Source organism: Silurus meridionalis, chromosome 15 (genome assembly GCF_014805685.1).
Source record: "Silurus meridionalis isolate SWU-2019-XX chromosome 15, ASM1480568v1, whole genome shotgun sequence".
Classification (NCBI taxonomy): domain Eukaryota; kingdom Metazoa; phylum Chordata; class Actinopteri; order Siluriformes; family Siluridae; genus Silurus; species Silurus meridionalis.
This window is the reverse complement of record NC_060898.1, coordinates 11,830,131-11,857,707: the sequence shown is the minus strand read 5'-3', so window position 1 is coordinate 11,857,707 and position 27,577 is coordinate 11,830,131. Positions and strand designations below refer to the sequence as shown.

Genomic DNA, 27,577 nt, shown 5'->3' with positions numbered 1-27,577 from the left:
TATCTCCATTTCTCAATGTGCGTGGGCTGGATGAGGCCCTGCCATGCCTGTCACTCGACTGGACGGTGTATTAATACATAGTTTCATGTGTGTGTCAGCCTTGCAATCTCATCATTCTGCTTTGTTGCTTTTCTGCCTGCAGGGCAAGGCCACTGTGTAAGTCCCTTAAAGTGAGAACAGCCAAAGAATTTTTAGGCTAACAATAGAGTGGCAACTATTGCATAGCACTAACACTTTTCTGAGGCAACGGGTAAATGTGGTGGCGTGCAGTTTACTGAGTAACACTAATCGCTTTATTCTGGATGCTAAACAAATAACTGTGCACATCTGATTCTTTGCAGCCCCATATTAATGTGCAGCTGAACTCATGTCTAACAAGCTAATCAAGCACAGCCATGACGATTATTTGTTTGCTTAACGTCCTTCATCCTCATCAAACAAAAATAGTCTAAATGTCGATTTAATATGTTTCTATTACAGGCTGCAATTTAAAACTTCAAAACGAATACCATAGCAATTGCAGTGTTTTGAGCTGGGATATTATCTTACCATGTCAATCACGCAACCGCTGCCCATACAAAATATTTTCTCAAAAGAGCTTGTTGAACTTGGAGCCCTCAGGTCAGGATGTAGATATGAGAGAAGGTTTTTGTGGGATTGCACTAGAAATGACCACCTCCTTTAGAGAACACACTGTGCTCAGACCCGGAATGCACTTTGAATCAGAATGAGATTACAAAAACAACAGTAAAAAAACAGATTGAACTGATCAGGTACTACTGTGAAATATACTTTTAAACAAATTTAAAAAAATAAATTTTAAAAGTTTAATAAAAACAAATGTTTAGATTTCATTTATTAAAATGTTTATATAAAATATTCTACATCTTTACACAGAGTTGTCTGTTAGAATACTTTCTTAGCCAGCTAAATAATTGTCCATAAAATGATTAGCTGTCTGTTGTAATACCATGATAGCCTAATAAAATAATAAAATAAAAAATACACAGGTATCAAGTTTGGTATTTATCTATCATCATTCAATAAAAAATTTTTTACTTAAATAACCTAAAACACAATATAGTGTTCAGATGAAGTGAAATTATTATCACCCCAAGTTTTTTCAATAATAGCACTCCAAGAAGTGCTTTTTGTCTTTCCTTTACCACAGCGCTTTGCCGCCAATTAAATTTTGTAAATGGTTCAACAAAACCATTATACTTATTAACTATTAAGTGTTACATATGTTGCATTTGCATCTACCATGCATTTACTTATATATACCTATAGTACAGCATCCTACTCTCTGCGGCCTTGATTTTTAACACAAAAATAAACATAAAACACAAAACATAAAACAAAAAAACTACAGCTTGTCATTTAACTAAGAAACTTAAACGTATATAATCTTTTTTATAGACTTTGCCATGTGTGAAAACAAGAAGTTATCGCTTTACCTCTGACTTTTACAAGGTGCTTACGGACAGACTACTGGAGTCTCTGTCCATAAATGTTAAGTAAATGTCAATCAAAAACTGCACCATACTAACAATTTTATATTTTTTATCTGTTTATGTATGAGTGACTGCCATCCATTAAAGTGAGATGATACTACAGAATCTGGGATTTGCAGCTGCACATAATATTAATAATAAAAAATAATTAAACAAAATAATAATAATAATATAATTGCAATAATAATAATAATAATAATAATAATAATTAACACCTAATCAAAGAATTCACCAGCACTGTAATAACATTAATTACTATGACTAATTAATAATGTTATTTAATTAACATTAAATCGTAATTGTTTTAAGGGATTTGGCAGCACTAATAACCAGTACTGTAACTGGTTACCAGTCTTATAATCAGTCCACTAATAACCATTTACAGTTCATCTCTGTCCATTAGGCAGTGCTTTGTTTGGTAGAAAGTGGGGCAGAACCAGAGGAAGTTGATTTATGGGCAGGTGCTCTGTCCTGCTTTATCACCTATCATCAGATGGAGATGGTAAATCCTGGTGTTTATGAGAGGAGTATGAGGGACCTGGCCAAGCTAGAGAAAAAGTGGACTTGGCTCAGAGATGAAATGTCAGCTTGCAGACTGCAGTTTGGCTGTGTTGTCCACCCTGATCTGTCTGAAGAAAGTCAGTTGGAGGGACATGTTGTTCCTCAATAAACAGGGAAAGTTGTTCATTTCAGGCAACATCTGTCTGAAACCATGTTTTTCAGGTTACTGAAATGTTTGCAAATGCAGGAAAATTACAGATCGGTTTTTAGTCAGTGCCTGGTGTACTTAGGTTACAGGAATTGTCATCATCTGTGATGTAAAAATCTGGATTTTATTTATTTATTATATATATATATATATATATATATATATATATATATATATATATATATATATATATATATATATATATATATAAAACTATAATCTTCCAAAACTATTATGCAGAATTGCTGAATGTAATATGAAAGTACATGAATACCTTGATCAAACCCAATATATGCAGTTCAAAAAAAGAATAATTGCCAACTAGCCAATGAACTTTGTCTGAATTTCTCTTCATCTGGGGTAAAGTTCATGCACCCTAATGCACTATCATTTAGTCTGGGTCAGAGCAACCTACAGTAAAAGTAAGACTAAATACACTAGATGTCAAAGAAATATTCTCATTAAAATATCAGACCATGCCTGATAGGACAGCACTCCAATCTGTCTGATATCTTACATTACTTTCAATAAAAGCCTTAGAGCACTGAAAAAGACGGTGTGCATGATTGCAAGCATGTGTGTGTGTGTGTGTGTGTGTGTGTGTGTGTGTGTGTGTGTGTGTGTGTGTGTGTGTGTGTGTGCTGGCGGAGTGCTCTGTAGGCCAGCCGGCTGGCTGACGGAGATGGTTTTGACAGTCTCTGAGGGGAAGGCCTGGGTAGGCCAGGGAAGATTGAGGGCACCAGGTGTCTGAGGCCTGGGCATGTTTGGCACTCTGAGTGTGCTCTAAGTTTAGCTGTTACATTACATTACATGCAATGTTTTTCTGTAGCTGCTGCATTTGTTGAAGATAGAATGGTCTGCCAGCCAGCATGTAGACCACCCGCTCACTCTCTCTTGCTCATTTTGGCTGTGTCAAAATAGACAGCATCTATCCACCTCAGCGGGTAGACTGGACTTTTTATCACCTCTGCATGGCAGTTTTGATACATAGTATGTTGCACTGTGGTTAATTTTTCAAACCCATTAAAAGCGGTCTGGACACCAAAGGAAATTAGTATGGTTTGTTGATGTGAAGCCAGAGCTTGTGGCTTGCTAACTGCTTCTTTTTCTTTAATTGATTTGCCATTGAACCGACAGTGTGAGCTTTCCCGAGGCTGAGACGAAGCCTTTGGTGTAAGGAACCTTTGCCATTAAGCTAGATTTGGACTCCTATTTTAGCCCAGTTATTTGTTTTGCTGAAAGGATAGTCTGTTCATGTTTGCCAGGCCAGAAGATTTAGCTTTTCACTGAGGTAATCACATTTCCTGTATCTTAGTGAAATGCATAACCTTTTTAGACACCCCAAAGATGAATGACCTAAGGGTTTAACTGTTTAGCCTCCACAGAATAATAGGGCCTCCATTAAAATAATAAGCATTCTATGACCTCCTGACCTTTGTTTCTGACCTCACAGGAGACTCTGTTCATCAGTGTCACTAGAGTGTATTTTGTGACAGGCACTCTTTCTCATCAATCTAGTTATGGGAGATTGATAGAGCACTGAGATGCTTCTTACTCAGATTGTGCCACTCTAAGTAATGAGTATTTTTTTGTGCAGTGCATCATTTGAAAAGGGTATGGAGCTATGGAAAACTTATGTTATGCTGACTGTGAAGGAGATTTTATGAGCTTAACATTGTAAGACAGCACCATGGAAACTGTGCCTGAAGGTCAGCCAGTAGTGGCGTGGGTTGGCGTGTGTTGGTTGTCAGTCCATAGGTTTAACCAGACAGAGTCCTGCTGGGTGGGAAGGCGATAAGTGACACTCACCATGCTGTGGCACACACTTATCGCTAATCAGGGTGACATGAGAATGGTCAGCTTTAGCCACACCATATATCATGTGGTATCCATATATCATGCGTGTAAAACATACAGAAATCTCACACAGACTGATAAAGCCATTCACACTCACTCACAATATGCGTCTCTTCATCGAGATAAGAGATTGGGGGATACCTCAAGGTTCTCTGCTTGTAAACAGAAAGCTGTGAGGTTAAAGGTGATTCTGGGCAGCTAATGATCTATTTGCTCTTGAGATTGTGAATCCAAATCACAGAACTCCCACAGAGTCATTGGCCCCTTGAGGTCATGAGTTTAAACCCAAGGGCTGCCACTGTTCTCGGGGTTGTTAGTTTTAATCTCAGAATTGCCAGACAACATTGTGCTGGACCCTTAACCGTTCATGCTATATGTTTGCAGTCTGCCTAAGCACAACGTCACTCTCAATAAAAGCATATGAATGAATGTTAATGTCATATTCTTTCTTCTTCCTATCTCTGTCAGACAGCCACAAAAGATTTATCCAATCTCTGATGTAGTCCTTTTTTCCATAATTCAAATAGAGACACATCAATGTGTTTTTCATGTAAAGAGCAATATTTCTTGTCTCTGCACATAAAATTCCAAGAATGAGTCTTTGTTCCATGGGAAATACACAGAACAAGGGAGCTGTCTTATTTATTCATTTTTTTCCCCCTCCACCTTCATCTGCCTTTTGAGGCTTTTGCCAAGTACGCCCAGCACGGAGCTCTGGCAGCCTATTGTGTGGGTGTAACGTTAATGCTTCTGGACAGACATTTGTTTGGAAGCAGAGGATGAGTGATATGTGAAGCGCTGGAAGATGTGCCGTTGTGTCCGCTGGGTGAATGATGGGCCAACTGTGCAGGATCGCTCTAGGCCTGCTCAGGGAGCTGTAATATGAGATGGAGGCCCTCCATCTGTGGCTCTGAAAGGGCTACCAGGCCAAAGGCTTAGCTGACCTGTGCCCAAGGGAGCCCTGTCAGTAATCATCTAAAGAGCTCCCTCTAGAGGCCTAGGAGATTAAGCAGTTATTGAGTGAGAGCAGGTGGGCTGAAGGTCTGAACATTCAGCTCTCATCGCAGCTGTATCACAGATTGCTGAGTGATGATACGCCTTTCTGAGGCTCGCTTATTAAGGCTGGGTCTGAAATGTCATAGTGTGCACATTACTCGTAGTACTTTTGTTCTTATATTAAGCATTTCCTTTCGTTTTTTTCTTTTCTGTTTCTTTCCCTACTTTCTTTACCTGTCTTTTTCAGTCAATTATTGCATATTTTTTTTGGCTTTAAATTAACAAACAACTTGAGTAAAACTAATGTCATTTTGAATGTTTTTACATAGCATTAAAATATATTTTATCAGTTTTTTAGATACATTAGTTCTCTGGAACAGTCTCAAATACAACTGCCATTCTTCAATCCACTGTTGAATGTCAGGAATCTGACCTTGTGGTGACCTACTCACAATCATGAAAATGCCAGGGGAGATTTCACAACCAGTCCTGTGCCTTTCTTTATATAGTAGCTTGCCCCAGTCATCTCTAGGTCACAGAGTGAAATGTGTAAGAATAAATGGGATTAGCATCATCAAAATGCTTTGCAACATTTCTGTATTTGTGTTAAATAGCTGTTATAGATGGGCAATTTTTTTCTATCTTAGTGACAAATTGCGATTGCATTGTGTCTTATTGACCAGCTGGCATCATCACTCTTTAGTAAATGAATAGAGAAATGAATTAGTGTCACGTTGATGAGTTGTTTGTTTTCTTCCTGTAGTTTAATGGGGTTTGTTCTCTTCAGAAATCACCAGAGCACATCTTTTGGTCACTGAAGGCAAATAACACAAGTGATGTATGCTTCAGTGTGATGATGAAAATGTTGCAGTGTGACAACCTTAATCCTGTGGTTTATTGATTTTCCTGATATATGACAGGTCCATCTTCTTTGCTTTGGGCTGCATGGCCAAAAGAACAAAATAATCCTTTGCGTTTTGTTTTCTGAGATCTTTTGACACAAACCCTTGCCTCAGTGACCCAGGAAAGACAACCACTCAATATCCTCAAGCAAAAAAGGCCTTTTTGGCCTTGCTTGCTATAATCCTGTGTGACAGCCTCAAAGAAGCGCTGATGGACAAGTGGATGGCTGGGTGCTTTGGCTGGGATCATGTGCTGCTCTAATTTAAACTGATTGGGGTATTGAATGGTTAAAGCTGAGTTTCCCAGGATGCAAATCGCTGCATAGGCGTAACATACACCGGTTCAGTCAGCAGAGCTGTCTGAGGGCTCTGAGACATATGTTGATGATGTCTCGTCAGCGCCTGCCTTGAGCAAAATCACCCTTGCAGGAAATGTAAGACGTTAATGATTTGGCTGAGGAAATGGCTGACTTTTCACCATCACTGACCCATGATGGATGGAATGACAATGAATAACCTAAAAATCTATACATACCTGCTGGCCTGTTTTAGTAAATTTAGTGCATCTGCATGGTGTGGAAAAAAAATCAGAATTATGGCCAATAAAAAGCACTGAAGTTGAAAGAGATAATATTTTTTCTTAGCCTAGTTTTTGCTTTTAGTTAGAATGAAGTAGCACCCTGGTGAATAATGGTTCTTGAATATCTCTCCACAAGTTTTTTTGCATAATGAGTTTGAGAAACACAGTCATACACACACACTCACAAGCAGCATACACAATCAGTATTCCACTGGTGAAATCCACGTAATGATAATCCAAGTGCTCTTAAGCTTCATCTGGGCTCAGTGGTCCTTTATAGTATCTATTGTGTGGAAATCTATGTGTTGATGCACCAGCAGAGCTGCTGTCCACAGCTGGATTTCAGTGTTAACCTCACATTAGTTGTTAGCTTCAGGGTCCCTGCTGGGGGTCTGCTTACTCGTAGTTCTTTTACCAGGTTTAAAGTTAACCAATGCTCTCCAAGCTACAAAACACATCTATTCCACAATGTTTCCTCATTCATGTCTAGGCACTAACAGATGATTTCAATGCTGCAAGGGAGCAGAGCTTAGCTGTGAGCCCTGACCCAGTTCAACTCCGCCGCAACCTTATATAGTGCCTTGGGGAGTACAAGTTTTTAAAATGCTTCCTTGTTCTTCATTCACATGTCTCACATCACCGCTCCACCCCCACCCCTTAAAAGTCTTGCATGGTTCTTTTATTTCCACCATAAACAAGATGTAAATCTTAGATTAGCAGGCTGCTTCGGCATATGGAATGCACATCATTCCTGACTCTGAAATTCCTCTGAGTGTCATTATTCAATTTGTCATATTTTGCCCTTAAAAGCCTCATAATTTTTAGACTTGTTAAAGCTCCAATGTCAAGGATAAGATTATTCATTTCACCACTCATCATCACCACACATGTTTTAGATTTCTTCATGATATATAGAAATCTTTATATAGGATTTATCTTTTTATGTCTTCCTTCTAGTAAGGGGATTAAAATTTATGTCTCCATACACTTTTTTTGTAGATTTTACAGAGGAGACTACCACCTTGATGTGTGCATCAATGACTACCTGGACGTCTACTGCCCCCACTACATGGACTCAGTGCCGGAGGAGAGGACGGAGCGCTACATGCTGTACATGGTCAACTACGATGGCTACAGCTCCTGTGACCACACATCGACAGGTTTCAAACGCTGGGAGTGCAATCGGCCCTACTCTCCCAACGGTCCTCTCAAGTTCTCAGAGAAGTTTCAGCTCTTCACACCGTTCTCGCTGGGCTTCGAGTTCAGACCAGGCAGAGAATACTACTATATATGTGAGTATAGTCAAAAACTAAACCAACATACAACACATAATATAGATACATACCAGGAGCAATTTTCAATGTTGAAAACGAAAACAATTAGAAACATTTTGGTAACTAAAAACATGGTAGCTCTGCTGTTTCACAGCTCTAGGATCTCAGGTTCATTCCTGAGCTTAGGTTACAGTTTGGATGGAGTTTTACAAGTTATCCCCATGTCCATGTGAGTGTGTGTGTGTGAATGAGTGCCTGCACCACGCCCTGGTGTGACTGGTGAAAAATCCAAGGTTGTAATCCAACTTCGGATCTGTGATAGAAAAAGTTGACTGAAAAACTGGAAAAGTACAACTAAGTTTAAAGTAGCCTATAAAAAATACAATTAAGTGTAACTATAACATACATTAATGTATCTCAAATGTATTTCTAAGAATTGCTTATTATTGGATTACAATAAACAAAATGTTTATTAATTTAAGATTCTTAAACCTATTTCACAACATTAATAATTCCATCTTGAAATTGTTGTCACATTATATTTTAGAAATAAATGCTTAAAAATAGCATGTGCCATTGAAAGTATGTGCCAAAGAAAACAAATATATTATAAGATAGACTTAACTAAAATATCTAGAAATAATGAACAAATAAATTGATATTTGGTTTAGTAAGTTTTGTAATCTCATAATAGGAATTTATAGATTAATCAGACTATCCTCAGGATATCTTTGCTAAGACGAAAAAAAAAAAAATTCCAATGTGGAATATTGACATATTTTTGGTGAAAAAATGTTTTTTATATTTTAACTTTTCATGAAAAAAGATTAGGTTTATTTATTTATTTTTGATGATTCATATTACGTAGGTAAATTTGCCGATAAGCAGTTGATTCCAGGCAGGGAGAAGGAAAGCTGTTGCTCAGAAATGGGTTTTGCTTCAGTGATCCTGACAAAACAGACTGAAACGAAAACATGTACCCTGATGGAAAACCGTCTTTCCTGTAAAGGCTCTTTGTTACGGCCTCATAGTTTCAGCTTTCGCTTACTCGCAAGAGGCCTTTTAAAAACAAGCATCTAAACCCTTGTTTTTACAACTGGAGTCAGATCCCTGTAGAGCGAGAGGCGGAAGACAAAATAAGATGCAGGAATGGTCTGACTGCCTGGACAGCGCTGGCTCTAGAGATAGCTTCATTTATGCAGGCACACGCACGAGATTTGGAATTAGCATGATTCATCTTGATGAACTGACAGATCATGTGGGTATGTCAAAACAACTTGGTTGCTTTTGTGACACATAAAGAGAGAGCACAAAGGAGAGAAATGCACAGTAAACAGTGATTAGGTGTGAGATCATAGCAGAATACAGTGTTTTTTTTACATGGCCACATACAAAAGGTATTGCAACAATTTAAAACGGAGCTCATTATCCTATGACTTTGAGTCAGAACAGTAAAATGTGTAACCAGATAAAATGTTGGAGCTGTCAGGTAATCGGAAGGTTTTACAGGAATAGGCAGTGAGAGAATATGAGCCTGTGCACAGCCTGCAGCTCCTTCCTGTGTGACTCAGGTTTATGATTCAACAGTTGTGGACTCGCTTTAACAAATAGCCAGTTACTCTGACCTACGGATGCAACCAAAAGGGAGGATGAAATAACAAACAATCTGTCAGCAGGCTCACATTTTTTGCCTCATATTGGAATGTACAGTGGAGTGTTAAGGTAATCATACACCCACATAGCAGAGAATTTAATTTTAAGCAGAAAACAATTGCTTAGATTGCAGTCAAGCAGATCATATCAAAGTCAAACACTTCAGAATTGTTAGTATAACCAAATGTATATAAGCTAAACAGTTTTGCACAATTAGCTTACCACAAGTAACAAAACTATGTTGGTAATTCAAAAATGTTCCATAATAAATCACTGGTATCAGAAATAAGGGGTGATGCTGATATCTAATAAGAGTCACATATGTATTAATCTTCTAAAGCCAGTACACAGCTGAGCCACTTTAGCATTAGAGATGTATATTTGTATAACGTTTAGTTTTAAAGTGTTGTAATTTTGATTATTGAGACTTTTCTTTAACCTCAGCCTTGGATAAAATGCAATTCAATTCAATAAATTTTTATTTGTATAGTGTTTTTAACAATGCACATTGTTTTAAAGCAGCTTTACACAGATAATGTGTCAAGAAAGAATGAATAAGATTGTTCTTTATAAGTGTAAGTTTGTCCCTAATGAGCTAGCCGGTGGTGACTGTGGCAAGGAAAAACTCCCTAAAATGGAATAAAGAAGAAACCTTGAGAGGAACCAGACTGAAGAGGGAACCCACCCTCATCTGCATGGCACCAAATGTCCATTTATTACAGCTAAACGATGTTGAGGTGTGCAGTGGTGTTGATCAAATGCAAACTGTAGTCATGAGTCAGTGTAGCAGACTGTTGACATTAAGTACAGTCTAAATCCATCTCAAATGCTCCTGTCTTACTCCGTAATTTCATGGATCCCCAGTTGCACAGACTGGCCTCTAGTCGAAAAGAACACCATCCACAGGCAGGCCAGGATGAAGCGGGCAGATCCAAGGAGAAGAGAGGAGAGCAGAGGAGAGGAGAGGAGAGGAGAGGAGAGGAGAAGAGAGGAGAGGAGAGGAGAGAGGCAGGAACACTGGTCACTGGTACCTCAGAAGCATAATTAAGTCGAGAAAAGATATGGATTATTAAATATCCTTATTGTTGTATAAAACTTATGGACACTGTGCAGTTGGGGACTCTGGCAAGACCCGCTATGGCAGCATAACTAAAAGGGAGAGCCAGAAGGTATCACAGACATGAGGAATCTCTTGAATAAGAGACAGCCTGATACACCACCATCAAAAAACTTGAGTGAACGCGTGAGAGTGAGGGGTTGACAGCATCCAAATATGGGTACCAGTAATTATCCCTACTGATGAAAGGCTTGTCTAAAAGTCTGTGTTTGAGTCACAAATACTAATTGGAAGGTTTCTCTATAACTGTGGGGCTTTATAGGAGAAAGATCTACCCCTTGCTGTAGTCTTCATTGTTTGCACCTTTTGATCTAAGTAGGTGCCGGGGATCATAAAGGTACACTCAGATACTGTGGCACGAGACTGTTAAGTAGTAGTATTTTATATTAAATGCGAGATTTGATGGGGAGCCAGTGTAGACTGATTAAAACAGGGGTGATGTGGTCATATTTTCAACCTCTAGTAGTAGTTGTTAGTGCATTCTGGACTAACTAAAGCTTATGATTACGTTTAGCTGCATGTTGTCCTAGTAAAATTACATCTAATGTGAGTTGAGCAGAAGAACTTTATCAAGCATTTACTATCTAATGTCCTTTACACACTCCTCAAAATTGTTAAGCTAATTTTTCTCATCTGGTTTTGCTAAAATATACAAGTGTGTATCATCAGCATTGCAATGGAAGCTAATACCATGTTTACGTATAATTTCACCCAGAGGCAGCATATATAAAGAAAAAAACAGTGGGCCTTTAAATAATTGCTTTTATTAACATGATATGGATATTATTGTGTATTTGTAATTGTATCACAAATGGTTAAACTAAAAGAGTTTCAGATAGTTAAAGTAGATTTTTACAATATATAATGCCCAACCTCTCAGCTGGAACCTCTTAAAACTTAAATTGTTGTAAAAGAGTGCATCTACCCAATTCATATGCCCCCAAATTAAAAAGACAATTTGTTTTAAAATAAACAAACAACAAATGAAACATCGTTTGATTAATATTTGTAACTATTAAACATTAATTAAAAGATTTTTGGTTTTTTATTGTTAGTTAGCTCCATTTTTAATGTCATCTTAATGTCATTTGGCCAGCTACGTTATTTGATTTATAGCAGTTTAGCTAGCCTTATTCATTTTGTTTAATATAGTTTGGCTAGGTATTCAGCATTCATTTAATGTAGTTTATCTAGCAAAATATCTTTCGTTTAATGTAACAAAGCTAACAAACTTTCTCTGATTTAAAGTAGTCTATTTATGTCTTCAATGGTTTCCTTTAACATAGATGAGTGAAGGCGAATTAGTGCTAAATCAGACCAGCTACTATATTTTTTGTCCTGCTTGATGTCCTATTTGTTTGTGTCCTTCTTTGGTTAGTTGAATTTACATGTCTTTGTTACTGCATGAGCTACATAGTGTGCCTTTGTTACATCTTGTGACGGTTAATCACTGCAAGTGAGAGGTCGCTCTCGCAGAGCCTCAGGGCGACACACACGGCCTCATAGCTGTCACTCACAGGCCAAGCCTGCTCAGGAAGCGATCAGTAGGGATCAGAAGGCCGGCCCCTGCGGGGTCAAAAGTGACCATGTTCCGATGGTTGCGGTCGAACTCTTGATTCCTGAATGGCTTAGGGCGGTATGTTTTTTCGATATGGTATGGGTGGAAGTCTGATCTTAATCTAGGAGGATAGAAATCCAATTTCAAGGGAGTTTTTGTCTCTCTTCACCCTCCTATTTTATGTGAGGAATGGAGTGAGGGAGTTTGAGGGAGCTGATGGTGGTGCTTTCTGTCTGATATGAACTTGCTTTAAAAGAATGTGTGCACTATTATGTTAAAATCTACTCATATTTCTAGGCAGTTTTAGATATGGTGTTGTTTAATGAGTGACCATGATTAACTTTATTTTGTGTTCTTAGAGCATAAGAATGTGGCGGAACAGAAGACAGCAGGGTGTCTTATCTTACTGATGGGCATCAATCCATCTTCCTATCATTTATCAGACCTCTTGGTTTTATCTCATTTGATCTCATAGCTGAAATAGTAGCGTCTACAAGGTTTACCCTTGTGATCTTTAGTGTGAATGCATGGCTATGCTGCAGATGTAATGTCTGCTATGTGTGTCTGGAATCATGAAGAAGCCGCTCAGTCTTTGGCAGCATGCAGTGGCCTTGAGTCCTCTGAGCTGGGGTTAGTCTTGTCTTGAGTTTTGTCTGAACCTGCACAGTGAGGTAAGTTACATGATCTAGGCTGACAAAGGCATAATTTCAGTGATCGACTGGACTCAACTGCCTTTTATGCACCACCCGCATAATTATCTTAATGCAGTACGGACTGGAAAGTTGATAGCTGTTCTTTTTTACTATTGCAAATTCTGAAAGGCAAATGAGGGGCCGGGAATCTGTCATTCCTCTGTAAGCATGACAGGTACCACTTAAAACAGGAATGAAAAAATGTAAGGAAGTAATTTGTCTAAATAACTAGTGACATTCTGTAACTGAAGAGTAGCATTCAACATGTAACATTCTGTGTACTGTAAAAATAGTAAAATAACGGTAATTCATAGAAGCCACTGCTGTATTTTGCAATAGCTGTGCCAGATTTCTTAAGGGATGTTTCCATTCAGCACTGGGCTTTGGCTCGGAATGGGGCTGGACTTGACACATGAGTCAAAAGGCAAAAAAAGTAAATATGCTTGTGGGGACCCGATTAAGGGTTTACAAACCCTGAGCGTGTCTCTGTAGACAGAACATAAGTGCTTTGATTTAACCCATCCTCTTTTCATAGCATAGAAAGAAGGATGAAAGGAGAGACAACAGGCAGATTAAAAGCAGCTGGAGACCCCACGTAGAAGAGAATCATGGGGGTCAGGGCTGGAAGCAATGGACTGCATTCTGGGAATATACACAGGCTTCAGGGATTAACAAAATGTCCAGTTCACATGCACATGGTCTTTTGCTCATACAGCTAGCTCATCAATTATTCCTATTTTTTTTACAGGTTTTGAATTTTTTTCTTTTTAGAAAAATGTATCCATATGTGTTCAGTCAGATTTGAAGTAACTAAAGTTTGATTTTTTTTAAGTAAAAGGTGTGTGTTTTTTTATGTACATACTAACCTCAAAACATCTCTAGCTGATTTATAGTTAATTCAGTAAAAGGTTAACTGTGAACTATGAACATACTGTCTGGGTGTATTAACATGAATTAAGTTAAATCTTAGCTAATCTTAATTCTAACAGTCTTGATGTATTCATGCTTTGAGGTCCATCAACCTGAAAGAAAGTAATAATCAATCAGAAGAGCATGATCACAAAGATCACTACCAAATGGTGCAAAATCTTGGGTTTGTAGACAAAACAACCTGCAGAAACATGCCTTTCTGCAAAAAATCTATTGTCTAGGCATGAGAGTTTTATCACAGGAGGAGATGTATAAAAGAGTTCATACAAACATGATTATGATCCTATTCGAATAAGGCTTATGAACTTAAATTTCTGGATGCTCACTCTTTCTGCAGTAGTAGTATGCTAAAGATGTGCAATTTAAGCTTCTGTACACAAAATAATAAATAACCTTGAATTAAATCAAGCAAGCAAAAAACACGGCATTGATTGAATGTAGGTCGTTTGTATCATCAGTGCAGATCTTTGTCCAACAGGTGTGGAGTTTATCGCTTGTCATCGGCAGCTGTCGATGTTATTAGCACCCAATATGACTTTAAGTAGCAGGCGTTGATGTATGTAGTAGCCAATCAAGATTTAAAGGCAGGTGGAAAGATCATGTTCAGCCAATAGAGGTCAAAAAGGCCAGAGGCATGTAAATGTCCCACACATTTGTTTGTATTGTTGTGGCCAAGACACGGTATTGGACCTCAAGCCAGTCAACTAAAATCACCAACATATATATAAAATCTATTTTTAACTAATTGAATCTATTAGATCTATTGTTTTCAAGTAATTCAGTGTGATGTGTCATTGAATTGAAGCTTGTAAAGGTTTTTTTTTTAATTTCTCATTACACAGTCACCTTTACGTCTTGTGTGATCTGTGAGAGAAATAGCATATCTCTCTTCTTTCCCACATTCCTTGACCCTCATTTGCATTAACTCCTGACAGTAGGAGATTACATTACCTGCTGCACAAAGAGAGGGTGGCCAGTGAAGGAGCGTGTCTCCCTGCTCCTTTCTAAGCACTAATGGGCTTTCTTTTATGGAAAGGACAAATTGAGGAACATGGCCCATGGCTGACAGGGCAGTGGATACAGCATAGCTGATGTAGTACTGTCCATATATACAGCAAAATGAGATGAATGCTAATTGCGGTTCTCTCTAAGGCCTGTGTGCTCACACAGGCATCTAAACGAGACCTGGAACATGTACAGAGCTTGTGACATCAGCAGCACTGCTTAGGCAGGTAATGACTCAGCGGAGACATAGGGTTCTCGAGTATCAAAGTGCATTTCCAAGTGGTTTGTTTTCTATTACTTTGCCATTTATGATACATCACAGCACATTAGAAAGGCAGGATAAAGGTTTCAAGATGAAGACAGCGTAGTTATGGTAATGCTTTTTTTTTACTCTTTAGAAGTTGCTGATGACACATTCAAGACACTAGTTTAAACTTTGCAATTATTTGCAATATTAGCATCATGTTTAGAAATTAATGACAAAACTGTGGCATTACTTCTCATCCAGGTGTTATTTTCATTCTTTCTATTTTCTGTTTAATTTCTTTCTTTTATTTATCTTTACTAAGCACGTTATCCCTTATCATGCAACAGCAACCAATCTGGAAGGGTGAAAGATAACACATGCTTTCTCAAGGACACATGTACCCAAACAACTATGTCTATTTAAATTGCATGCTGCATACACAGGGCAGTGTAACACAATAAAAAGAAAGTGCTATCTGTCCTCTTTCCTATACATGATCACAGGTGCCCATGTTTGACAGGTGAGATTATTCCATTACTCCCACCCAGACAGTTTAGATATTTTTGCTGTCTTGGACTCTTGGGCTGTATATAGTTTTGCCATCATTTGGATTTGGACTTGCAATCTCCAGATGGTATAGCTAACATATTTTAGTTACACCATGCAAGAGGCTTTCAGACATATTTTTAACATAAGGTCTTTCTTGTCATCAGTCTACCAAATTTACCAAAGTGTCTGTGATCAAATCAGACGAAATCTACCAAGCAAGAAATACAATCATGACACAGGCTGTTGGACTGTAGCGGCCAGCTGTATGTATAAATTCAAGTCATTAGTAATTGTTTAATTTATTTCTTTATAAATTCAAAATATTTACATGTACACTTTAAATACAACCTGAGTTTTTATACCAAAAAAACCCTTGCTTGGGGTGGGGGTTATAAGAAGTTGTTAGTACATCACTTTTCAGACATGCTCATTTAAGCTCATTTTTGGTTTTGTTGTTCTGTGTGTTTAAATATTCTGGTTGGTTTTGTTTTTCGGTGGGAAACAATCAAAACCAGCATGTTTGTTTTTATTAAAGAAAAACCTTGATGCTAAACCTCTTTTCGCATAGGGTGTAGTAAATCTTAATCAATTTGTCAATTTAGACTGGATATATATTGCCTGAGTTATCTTTACTGCTCATATTATAGAAGGTAAAACATGCCATGATCTTTCCAGATGCACAGTCAATGAAAATGTCCATTACTACCATAATGTAATTTTTGTAATTGTGATGTAATTTTCATAATGACATTAAGGCCTTAATGATGGATGGTACAAAAATCTCAGAGATACTCCTGTAATAATTGCATTGCCCTGCCTCTCCACGTAACACTAATCCAGTCCTAACTAACTAGATTATTTAAATAAAACAAAGCAATAAAATAACAAGAATATATTTTCGCTTTACAGTAAAAAAAACTTACGTTTTAGAGACAAATGGAAAATCGTTCACCCAGCTGTAGGGGGGTTCAGTACTGTAATTACCTACATGGCATGACATTAGCATGCTTTATTGCAAGTATCACACTTTAAAAATACATTTTTATTTTCATAAGGATTTAATTGTAATATAAAACCTTCATACATGCATTTTTCTATACTAAATTCCACTAGGCAATTGTTTATATACACCACAGTCTCCCAGGCACTTTATTAATTCATAAACAATTTAATTGTCCATTTTACTTATCCAAATAGTTTCATCCTGTGTGTTCTTATAGTTTTGATGGCAAACATAATCTTCACATCTGTTTTTATTTTTCTTTCACTAACTATTTTCATCACTTCATGATCACCGAGTTTGAAAGGCCCAGGTGGCCACTTTCAAGCCTGGGTTTGATAGGGTTAAATATTTTACAGTAAACAGAAGTGCCCTGACTTCACATGTGGCATGGATTCCGCAAGTCTAATAGTAAACAACTTAATTGTTTCCACAGCCTCTACAGTCGCTGAGAATGGGAGAAAGACCTGCCTGAGGCTGAAAGTTTTCGTCAGACCAGCAAGTGAGTTTTATGAGCTCCTGGTGGGGGTTCATGTAGATCTGTTTCATCTGGGCGTATTTTATCAAGCCCAGGATTAGAGTGATGAAATTATGACCTCATAATGCCTGTCTTAAAAGCCCGTTTTATGTTCCTATAACAGACAACTGCGTAAAAACCGTCAGTGTTCATGACCGGGTCTTCGACGTGAACGACAGTAACTCAATAGAGCCGAGAGGTTTGTATGTTCAGTTGCTTTTGTTTGTTTGATTTCACAATACTCAATTCTCCCAAATCCAAATTATTTTAATAAAAAATATATTCCTATCTCCTTTTAGATGACACAAGCCATGAATCAGCCGAGCCATCCCGAGGGGATGTCAATTCAGCTGGACGTGTACGTATGGCTGGCCTCCCGCTAGCCTCAGCCCTGATCATCCTCATCTCTTGCATATCATTATAGCGGCCTGTGTGTGTGAGTGCAGTAACAGGTCCTGATCCTAAACTTAACACAGAGGAGGACTCTTAAAAGAGCACTTTTTTTTTTTTTTAAGGTAGACATCAGAGGTCCTCATTATCTCCACCGAGATTCAGAATGCATTCTTCTAATTAGAAGATGCCAGAATTCAGACAATGAGAGCAGGAACTTCTTATCTGGGATGCATTACAGAATGGGTCTTGGTGGATATTTTGGTACACTACCCAGATACATGTATATGCATACACACATCTTTCATCAAGCAATGACTTACCTTAAAACAGAATGTGGAAAAGACATGTACCCTTTTTTTGGACATCAATTGTGTAAAAGGAATGGTGGACTCTCATCAGCAAGAGCGACGACACAACTGTGTACAGGACTGGTTTCAAAGTGTACCTTCTATATATATAAAAAAAAAAAAAAAAGCAAATGAGATCATTTTTAATGGGGCAAGACTTTACTGTTGTTTTTAAGGAGTTTTCTTATATAAAAAAGGAAAATAAGCACTCGTCTGTTTTGTACATTGTGTACAGTTTAAAAAGCAAAATACAACATGGAGACTGTATTCCTGAAGTGCATAAGTGCTCAAGTGTAGTAGCAACAGTGATATTTTGTTATAGAGTTTGGAGCCTCATTGATCAATTGTTTAAGTGAATATACTTATTTTTCCCTATTTATTACTCATGATATCACACTCTGCCACTGCGGCAAAAAGTAAGGATTCACCCTGTGTTCACACTGGCAATCGACAAATCCTTGGTGTCAGTGTAGGGTTGGCCTGTCTAGCATTTTTTAATAAACAAAAACACTTGGGGATGTTATAGAATAATATTCAATGATAGGGTGGAGTAAGGTGACCAGACACAAAGGAAGTACTATTAACCAAAAATTTAAAAAAGGACCCCACATTTTTTTCTCTTATGACAGATTTACTCTCCTTATATCACAATAATTTGCCAAATACGCTACATTAAAGAAAAACAGTTTGTTCATTGTACACCTTTATAGATACATTTATTTATGTGGAATATCTGTGCCCTCGTTGACTTCTGATTTTTACTCTCTCACCTTGAAGACTTTTCGACCTTAAAAAAACATAACAAATGTTAAAGTTAAGCTTTGCAATTGACTGTTACACAGCACTAACAGCATAAAGGTTAAATTTACATCTCCTTATTAAATGCTTCACCATATTAGCTATCACACATTTTTATACCTGATCATATGGAGTATCCACTATGCAAGTCTCTATAAATGAGCTGTTACAGTAGAAATGATCACATACTATAACAAGCACATTATATACACGTGTGACTTGCAGCTGCACTATTGTCTGAGCTGCTGTATATAATAGTAAACAATACCTTTGACCAAATAGAATCAAGAATTCAACAGCATTGTGGTATACACTCTGATAAGAAATGTTTACAGGTTTCTGAATATTTTATACACTTCTGTATAAAATTGTAGTTGCCAAACACTGTTTAATAGGAAGGAAAGAAAGTTGGTATAGAGTGGGTATAGAGATAGATGAAGCATATGTGAACCCTGCTGAATGAATGGTCCAAGAAATTAACAGAAATCATTTATTTGCCTTATAAATTAACTTACACCATTTTAACCATGCTACAGTATGTTTGTTTATTATTATTTAGTCATGTCATGCCTCAAAGCATAGCTGAGTATACTCAGCACACATGAAAGTTTTGACTGTCGTAATGATATGCACATAGGGATTGATATCCAAACACAGGATTGAATTTGCTTACAATTACATATTTCATATATATATATATATATATATATATATATATATATATATATATATATATATATATATATATATATATATATATATATACAGTACAGACCAAAAATTTGGACACACCTTCTCATTCAAAGAGTTTTCTTTATTTTCATGACTATGAAAATTGTAGAGTCACACTGAAGGCATCAAAACTATGAATTAACACATGTGGAATTATATATATAACAAAAAAGTGTGAAACAACTGAAAAATGTCATATTCTAGGTTCTTCAAAGTAGCCACCTTTTGCTTTGATTACTGCTTTGCACACTCTTGGCATTCTCTTGATGAGCTTCAAGAGGTAATCACCTGAAATGGTCTTCCAACAGTCTTGAAGGAGTTCCCCGAGAGATCCTTGGCACTTGTTGGCCCTTTTGCCTTCACAACCATCTCGATTGGGTTCAGGTCCGGTGACTGTGGAGGCCAGGTCATCTGGCGCAGCACCCCATTACTCTCCTTCTTGGTCAAATAGCCCTTGATGCTATTTGACCAATGTGTGACTCTACAATTTTCATAGTCATGAAAATAAAGAAAACTCTTTGAATAAGAAGGTGTGTCCAAACTTTTGGTCTGTACTGTATATACATTTTTTTTTTTTCTCCAGTCGCTGGAATGCTAGCATTGAGTCATAATTTTAGGAAATAAAAGAAATGAAAATTACTAGATTGCTTGTGACTTTTTTGCTTGCCAGTGTGAACACAAGGTACATATAAAAATAGGTTAAGACATTAACCATTTTTTCCCCCTAGCAGTCCATTTTTGAGGCAAGTGCCACATTTATATCTGATTGTTTTATAATTCATTGCCAACTAACTAAGTGTCCCCCAAAAGTCTATGATGAAATATTATAAACATTTCAATGCTAATGCAATGTCATTATCACTTATCGCAAAGGAAACAATAAATCGTAACAAAATGCATATCTGTGCACAGTTTAATGCATCAGGGAATTTTTTAATGGCTCGTGTAATGTATAAATTGTGTTACACACTATATAGGAAAAAATTTATTTAACACCTCCAGGTTTCGCTTTCAGCTTCTTCAGACGTAAACATGATATGTGCATGGTGAGGTGATGCTGACAGAGCAGTGCACTGTAGCTGTCCCGGGGGGCAGCTGGAGGCCTGACGTGATTTACTAGACTATTTGAAGTCATCCAGGGTGACTGGAATGTGGTCCACATACTGTGGCCTCGTGTGGGTCATTTCTGGAATTAAAAATCGACTGGCGTGACAGACCAAACCGGTGTCCAGTTTAGCAGTAGGCTAGCGTTACTGACATGAACTCGAACAAGTGGGAAAGAGAGAGAGAAAGGCCCGAGTCTATATTATAGTAATGGGCTTTACAGGTTGAATAAAATATTTGGAAATATTTGCCTCAGTCTCTGCACAGTATAGTTATAAAGAGGCATGTCACTTTTAAAAATTTCTCTTAAGCTGGAAAGATTAAATACAGCATTTGTTAAAGTACATAGAACACTGCGAAGAAAAATTCTATGTATACAGTTAATTTTATGTGCCCACAATACATTCATGACACAAATTTAAAGTTAAAAGTAAACTTAAAATAGTCTGAACTGGAAGCCTGGAATCTTGGTGCAAATTCTTTTTTGAGTAATTACTAGCCATTAATTCATTATTCTAATAAATGAGTTATTAAATTAATAAGAAAATAAAGTAAATTCAAAATCATTTACAGAACAACTGCGTAAAACAGAAGCTGAAAACTTTAATTAAGTAAAAACTGTGTACGTTTCATTTATTGTTTATTGTCCTTTAACAGTTGTTGATGAGAGGGTTTTTTGCAGTGTGCTACTGTCACAAATCTCTCTTCTTTTTTCTTTTTTTAACGTAAGGTAAAATGAATCCTAATTTTATGGATACTGTGTATCTGTAGGTTGTCTGTGATATATGATATACAGTGATAATACAAGTGGGATATTTAACAAAAAAGGTGATACATTTCAGTGTTCATGCTCATTTCTTTTATATGTGACACTAATGATTTTCCTGTGCATGAATCTAGTGGTGTTCTGGAACTAGTATCACAAGTGGGCAGTTTTTTCTTTTACTTACATGCAGTCAGATATGAAGCTTGCAGTACAAAGGACACAGAAAGGCCATGGTCATTAAGGCATATTAAGTGCTTATGCTCCAATGAATGACAACTTTCCCACCTTTATTCGTTGACTTTCAATAACTGCTTTATCCTGGTAATTGTGGTTAAATCTTAATATCTAATTTGTTAATATTTGGGTAAATATTGTTACATTCATTAGAAAATATTGGACAAACCAAAGTAGTAATTATGTAGTCAATACATTTTGACATTAAAACATTAATCCTGGAACCCTTCAAACCCTGTCTCTGTAGAATCCCCTGTCATGCACATTTTAGTGTTTTACCTGCTCTAACACACTAACTACAACTCAGGGGCTCAGGAAGAGGGTGTGTTAGAGGACAGGAGAGTGTCCAGAATCATGTTGTGTTATGCTAATAGGAACTATTAATTCATGCAGTTAGGTGAGTGAGGAATGGAAATCTAGACCACTTGACATGTCAATAATGAGTTAACCATGAAATATACCTATCTGTAAAGATGCTTATGCGACCAAATCAGAATTGCTTTCTGCAAGGGGTCTGGAAGAAGCAATGCAACTCCAAAACATCTAGAAAGTCCTTGTATCTGCAGCATTGCAAAATCTCATTGTCATATTGCAAGACTGGTGCAAAAATGTGTTCAGTTTTGACTGTAACCGGAAGCCTCGTCACTTCATTTCTGTATATTTGTTAAAGGGATAAAGAAATTACAGTGAAATAGTGGTGATAATGGTCTTGTTTGATCAGACTTTAGCCAAGCATGCGTCATTGTACCATTATTGTTTCAGATTGTTACATTTTCCCTTAGCACTGTGACATGCTCACATATGTAGATTCACACTCACCTCTTTTAGACATGGACCATCTGGTGCAGTCTCTCCACACAACCCCTGCGTTGGTCACCTTCACCTGATACTTGAGACGTTCTGCTTTATGTTACACACATTTTTATATCCTGAAATGCCATTGTTTGTAAATACACTTGTCAGAGCAGCTAAAACTAATTAAGAAAAGATTAAATAAATCTGTCATTGTCGTAACTGTGTCTTTGTTGTTTTACAAATCACACACTCATTAAAAAAAGACATCTAATGCTTTTTGCGTCGGCTTACAGTTTTGCAATTCAGAACCATACAACAGAAGAACCATAACAAAAAAAAGTTTTTTTCAAGTGTTTGGGAAGCAGATCTTGTATTGTTTAATGAAGCAGAGGTCATCACCCCAAGGTGATTGTTTTTTAACAATAGCACGAACTTTGTTCTTTTTATACCACAGCAATTTGTCAATCTTTTTCCAATTGTTTATTTATTAAAGACATTGACCTCATGCATTTTTCTATTTATATTGCATGTTTAATAAGACAAACCCAACTATTCATTTTACTGAGAATCTATAAAGTATAAACTTTTATGTTCTGTGTTGGACAACATTTGTTAAACTTTTAATACAGTAGAATGCTGCAATTTGAATCTTTAAAAATGGGAAATATGTAGCTATAAATCTATTTATGAGCTTCTTTAACATCGAAAATTAAATTACCAGCTTTAAAAAAATTAAAGTTTGAGAAAAAGTAAATGTCAGCGTCATTGTAAGATTAGTATCATTTACTGCATATAAAACCTAAATTTGACCCGTGACCTTTTAATGAAAGCATGTGACAAGGTTAACTGCTATATTTATTAAGGGAGCTAATTTTAAAACCTGAAAACTTTAGACAGGTGTCTAAAATGAGAAATTCCGGTAATTTTGGAATTCGTCATTATATGAACTATGAATTGAATTAAATTAATTTAAGATTTAGAATACATTTTTTTTATTTCAGAAAATTGTAACTTACTGTAAAATTTACTCACTTTATGTGATATAACTAGGCAATGTTAGTTAAACAAAATAAGTGTTTCTGCATTGCTATGTTTTTGGCATCTGTTACACTAGTGAGTTTCCTTGTTGTTTACAATTCGAACACTGCTTACAAATGCCACTGCCTCACAGACTGGCCACAGCTTCACAGCTTTTTTTTTTTTTTTTTAAGGTCACTACAGTATTATAAAACAAAGAAAGCAAATGGCGAACGGAGCGACTGCACATGGGCCATTAATCCACAGCTCATCCCTCACACCACAGTAGGAGAGGTTTTATGAAGGCTCAGGTCATGGATTATCCCGGTCAAACCGGATGCCGTGTCACACGTCCAGATTAGATCTAAGCACAGGTTTTCATCTGCATCCAAACGGGAGGGCCAAAATGGATGCGGATGTGACAGTTCTCTCTTTATTGCGGTGTGCATCAGCTGAGCCTCAGCTGTCAAGATCCTCACATAAACATTCACATCAAACATCGAAGTGGAGGTTGTGTGGGTGTGGGTGGGTCGGTGGGTGCTTGTGTGTAAGCCCTTGTGTTTCTTTGCAATTACTGCTGTGTTATGATGAAAGGTGTCATGAGTGTATAGCAAGAGAGGCACAGATTTGCAGGTTTGAGTGACATCAGCCGCGTGGACAGCGCATACATACAGTTTCCCTTCACTTGTTTAATGAGGTTAGTAATCGTGCCATTAAGTCATAATTCAAATCCTCAAATTAGTAGGATTTTTTTTAAGTAAGCAAGAGAGGAAGCTGATTAACCTGGCACTGACACATAATTGGGTTATTACAGTGCTATGTGGTACACTCAGTGGTCAATGATAATGTCAGTGAGGGGTAATAAAGTGTATAGACTCATTTAAAAAAGAGATCTATCTTTAGCACTTTTATAGATCTATATGCCTTGAGAATTTAAAATTCTGGGAACTGCTGTCCCTAACAAACCTGTGTCATGCAGTACAAAGTCCTCACCATTTTTTTCACAGTGAGTACAAGTACATTTTTTTTTGTTACACATTAATACAGAAGTTAGTAACATTAAAAATTAATGGGTGTCAGGGAACATTTTACTGTATAAGTTGTAAACAGTAAGTATTTTTTGCTGTATTTAAGTAATTTTTTAGTGTCTGTACTTCATCAATCATTATTTTAGGAAACCTTTAGGTTACAACATTTTAATATGTGAGATCTGCCATAAGTCATGTTAAATGATGACCTGTAATGAGACCACCTGCATAACCCCATGTTTCTATCAAGGGTTTGCATGAAGTAAAGGTACACTCACTGTGTGCCTGTAACAATAGAACACTCTCCTTAAAACTGTATGATGTGCAGGAGAAAGGAGAACATTAAACTTCATAAGAAATTAACAACTCTTAATTCTTAATTAACTGTTCACACAGAATAATGTGTTTACTTTTTATACTTGAGTATATTTCAAATCCAGGAACTTTTATGCTTTGACTCAAGGTTTTTTTTTTTTCCTGGAGTAAAACTTAAGTCAGATCACTTTGACTTACAGGAATGGTATTGATTACCACTGTACCATATTTAGCTCTAAATATGTAGGTTGCTGCTGTGTACACTGAACTCTGTATTGTTTTATATTTACGATTTTATGAATTTTTTTACCTTAATGGTATTGTGTTGACTCCAGGCAACTTCGGCAAGGTTCGGTGCACATGTGTACCGGATGCAATCCTTTTTACGTGCTGAACATGGTTAAAATCTGAGTTCTCACTGGAATGTATTGATTGGTGGACTGAAAGTCCGCTTTGAACTTCAGCGCAGTGTCAATGTTTTTTTCTATTATTGTTATTAAACTTGAAAACATAAACAACAAGGCCAGGGGTATAAAAAAGGAACTATAGTTAGTTGTTACTGTGGCTACTCACTCCATAACAAAAATACGATTCGTAGTATGCTAAAATACGATTTGTTGTAAAACTCATATTTTGGTTTGCGCATGCACAAAATCATGGCCAATTCCGTTTTTATGATAGTCTCATAATATGGATTCGTAAGCATTTGCTTTAAATATTTCTCTTAAAAGAAAAAAAAAATCTTAACTGCATATGGGGGAAGTAAATGAATGAAGGATGGAAGGAATGAAGACACTTGCTGAAATAGGTACATAGAACAGTTAAGAAAAATAATTCTTTAGAAAATTAAATATTACATGTAAAACACACAGACACACACACACACACATACACACACACACACACACACACACACACACACACACACACACACACACTTGCATACTCTATATATCTGTATTGCCCAAATAGAGGTAAAAACGATTTTTTTTACGATTAATTTAATTTTCCATTTATTTAATTTTGTGTTTTGCATTATTTGATTTATTCTATTAAATTTTTAAGCATTTTATTTTTATAAAAATTATTTATGTATTATTTAACCAAGCATTTTCATTGAAATTGTTTTCAAAGTGTAGACCGTTAATGTTTACAAATGTTAATTATATAAAAAAAACAACAAGCAATTTTATGTTTTGCATTTCTTCTTTCTAACTTTACCAAAATAGAACAGAACTGTGAGAACCGTGAAAAACGAGGTACATACCAAACCGTGATTGTTGTGTACTGTTACACCCATAATTTTTTATATATATAAAACTTCACTGCATAAAATAATAAAAACTAATGCCCATATACTGTATATGTAGTGCAAAGCAACCGAGAACACTGCAAGTTAACGTTCAAGGTTGCACAATAACCACTTTAGGATCACTAATATAATATAATAATATAATTTTGAATAAACATAAAATGCAGTAGATACTGAATGTTGTTGGCTTTTTCATTGATGTAGCTCAATTCTCATTGTAAGTAAACTGAAGTTTGAATAGAAATTATATTTACTGTTGTGTGGATCTGAGAAGAGTCTATCTTTACAGTGAACAGTCATCCAAGTGGTAATTCCATGTGGTTATTTATACCAACATAGTACAACATAAGAACTAAAAATAGAGGCATGTAACAGTATGTACACCTTAAATCCATTTATTAATTTTTTTTGTAAGAGCATACAGATACATAAAATATATAAAGTCTTGGGAGCACATGTTGTAGGACAGGAATGCACTACACCAGTTTTCAATTAAATTAAATATTAACCAAACAAACCAAACAATCAATGGTTGACCCTAATGCTGAGGTCATGTAATCATTTACAAATCAGAAGTCAGATGCTTGGAGTTTTACTAAGAATAAACAATTAGACAATTAGAAGACAGGAAGTTGAAAGATGTAGGTGACTTTCATCACTATTTTAATAATCTGAAAATAAATTAACAAAATGGCCAGAGCATTTTCTAGGCAGTTTTAGCTGCTTACAAAAGCAGCAAGATGAACTTGAAAGTCCAAATTAGAGGTCGATGATTATGTCTGATAATAGGCCTGATGGTAATAAGCAGGTTTGGTGAAGTGGATTCTGTTTCGCCAGTGGGTTAGAGTTGTTAGTACAGTCCTGTCTGCGCTAGGATCCTCTAAACAGGGCATAAAAAGGAAGTTTGCTGTCAGAAGTCTATCACAATATGCCTTGTCTTGTTGATATTAGGCTGCATATTGTTTTCCAGGCATCACAAGACAAGGCCCTGCAGCAAGCCACCTGCATCCGTCCTTTTCTGTCACTGCACCAATAGAGGCTGACATGATCCTGTTTATACCAGAAGGCATACATATCGACTGTAAAACAATTTTTTACACTCATTTTTCCAGGTTAGACAGAGATGGTGGGAACATCTCAAGATATGTTGCCTTGAGCATTCCAACACTTGCAGAGTCAGTTGTGGAGAAATGAAACAAGCTAATTGTGAACAGTGGTATCGGCTTTGTCTAAATATGTGTCAGCTGTGCAAAACATATGGATCAGAGCTTCATCTACACCTGTGTGTGCCTGGTAGGTAAACTATGGGGGGTCCAGATGGTCTGTCATCATGGGTGGAGACTAACATCTCAAAGGTCTTTATGAGGTGTGAAGTAAAAAACTATTCAAAAAGTTAAGCAACCTACTGTGTAAACATATGCTGTAAAAAACAATCCCCTGTGGCAGAGATTCTTGTGTAATTCAAGTCAGGTGAACTATTTTAAACCAGTTTTTACAGCACACAAACGATTGAATACCAAACAAATGCTTACAGGTTTAGAAGTTATCAAATGGTTCAACATTACACATTATATTGTTGCTCATTTTAATCAAAATCATACCACAGAACTGCTGAACTAATGATCACAAAATTTTA

At 36.7% G+C, this 27,577-nt stretch overlaps 1 protein-coding gene across 1 annotated transcript in view; it reads left to right on the top strand.

Moving 5' to 3' along the window:
* The window catches only part of efna5a (ephrin-A5a), a 61,083-nt gene extending 42,903 nt beyond the window's left edge, over positions 1 to 18,180 (top strand). Inside the window, exons 2-5 of the mRNA XM_046868308.1 lie at positions 7,558 to 7,850; positions 17,020 to 17,085; positions 17,225 to 17,299; positions 17,400 to 18,180. Of these exons, the coding sequence (XP_046724264.1) occupies positions 7,558 to 7,850; positions 17,020 to 17,085; positions 17,225 to 17,299; positions 17,400 to 17,524 (559 nt within the window). The 3' untranslated portion in view covers positions 17,525 to 18,180. The remainder of the gene's footprint in view (positions 1 to 7,557; positions 7,851 to 17,019; positions 17,086 to 17,224; positions 17,300 to 17,399) is intronic.
* The last annotated feature ends 9,397 nt before the right edge of the window (positions 18,181 to 27,577 follow it).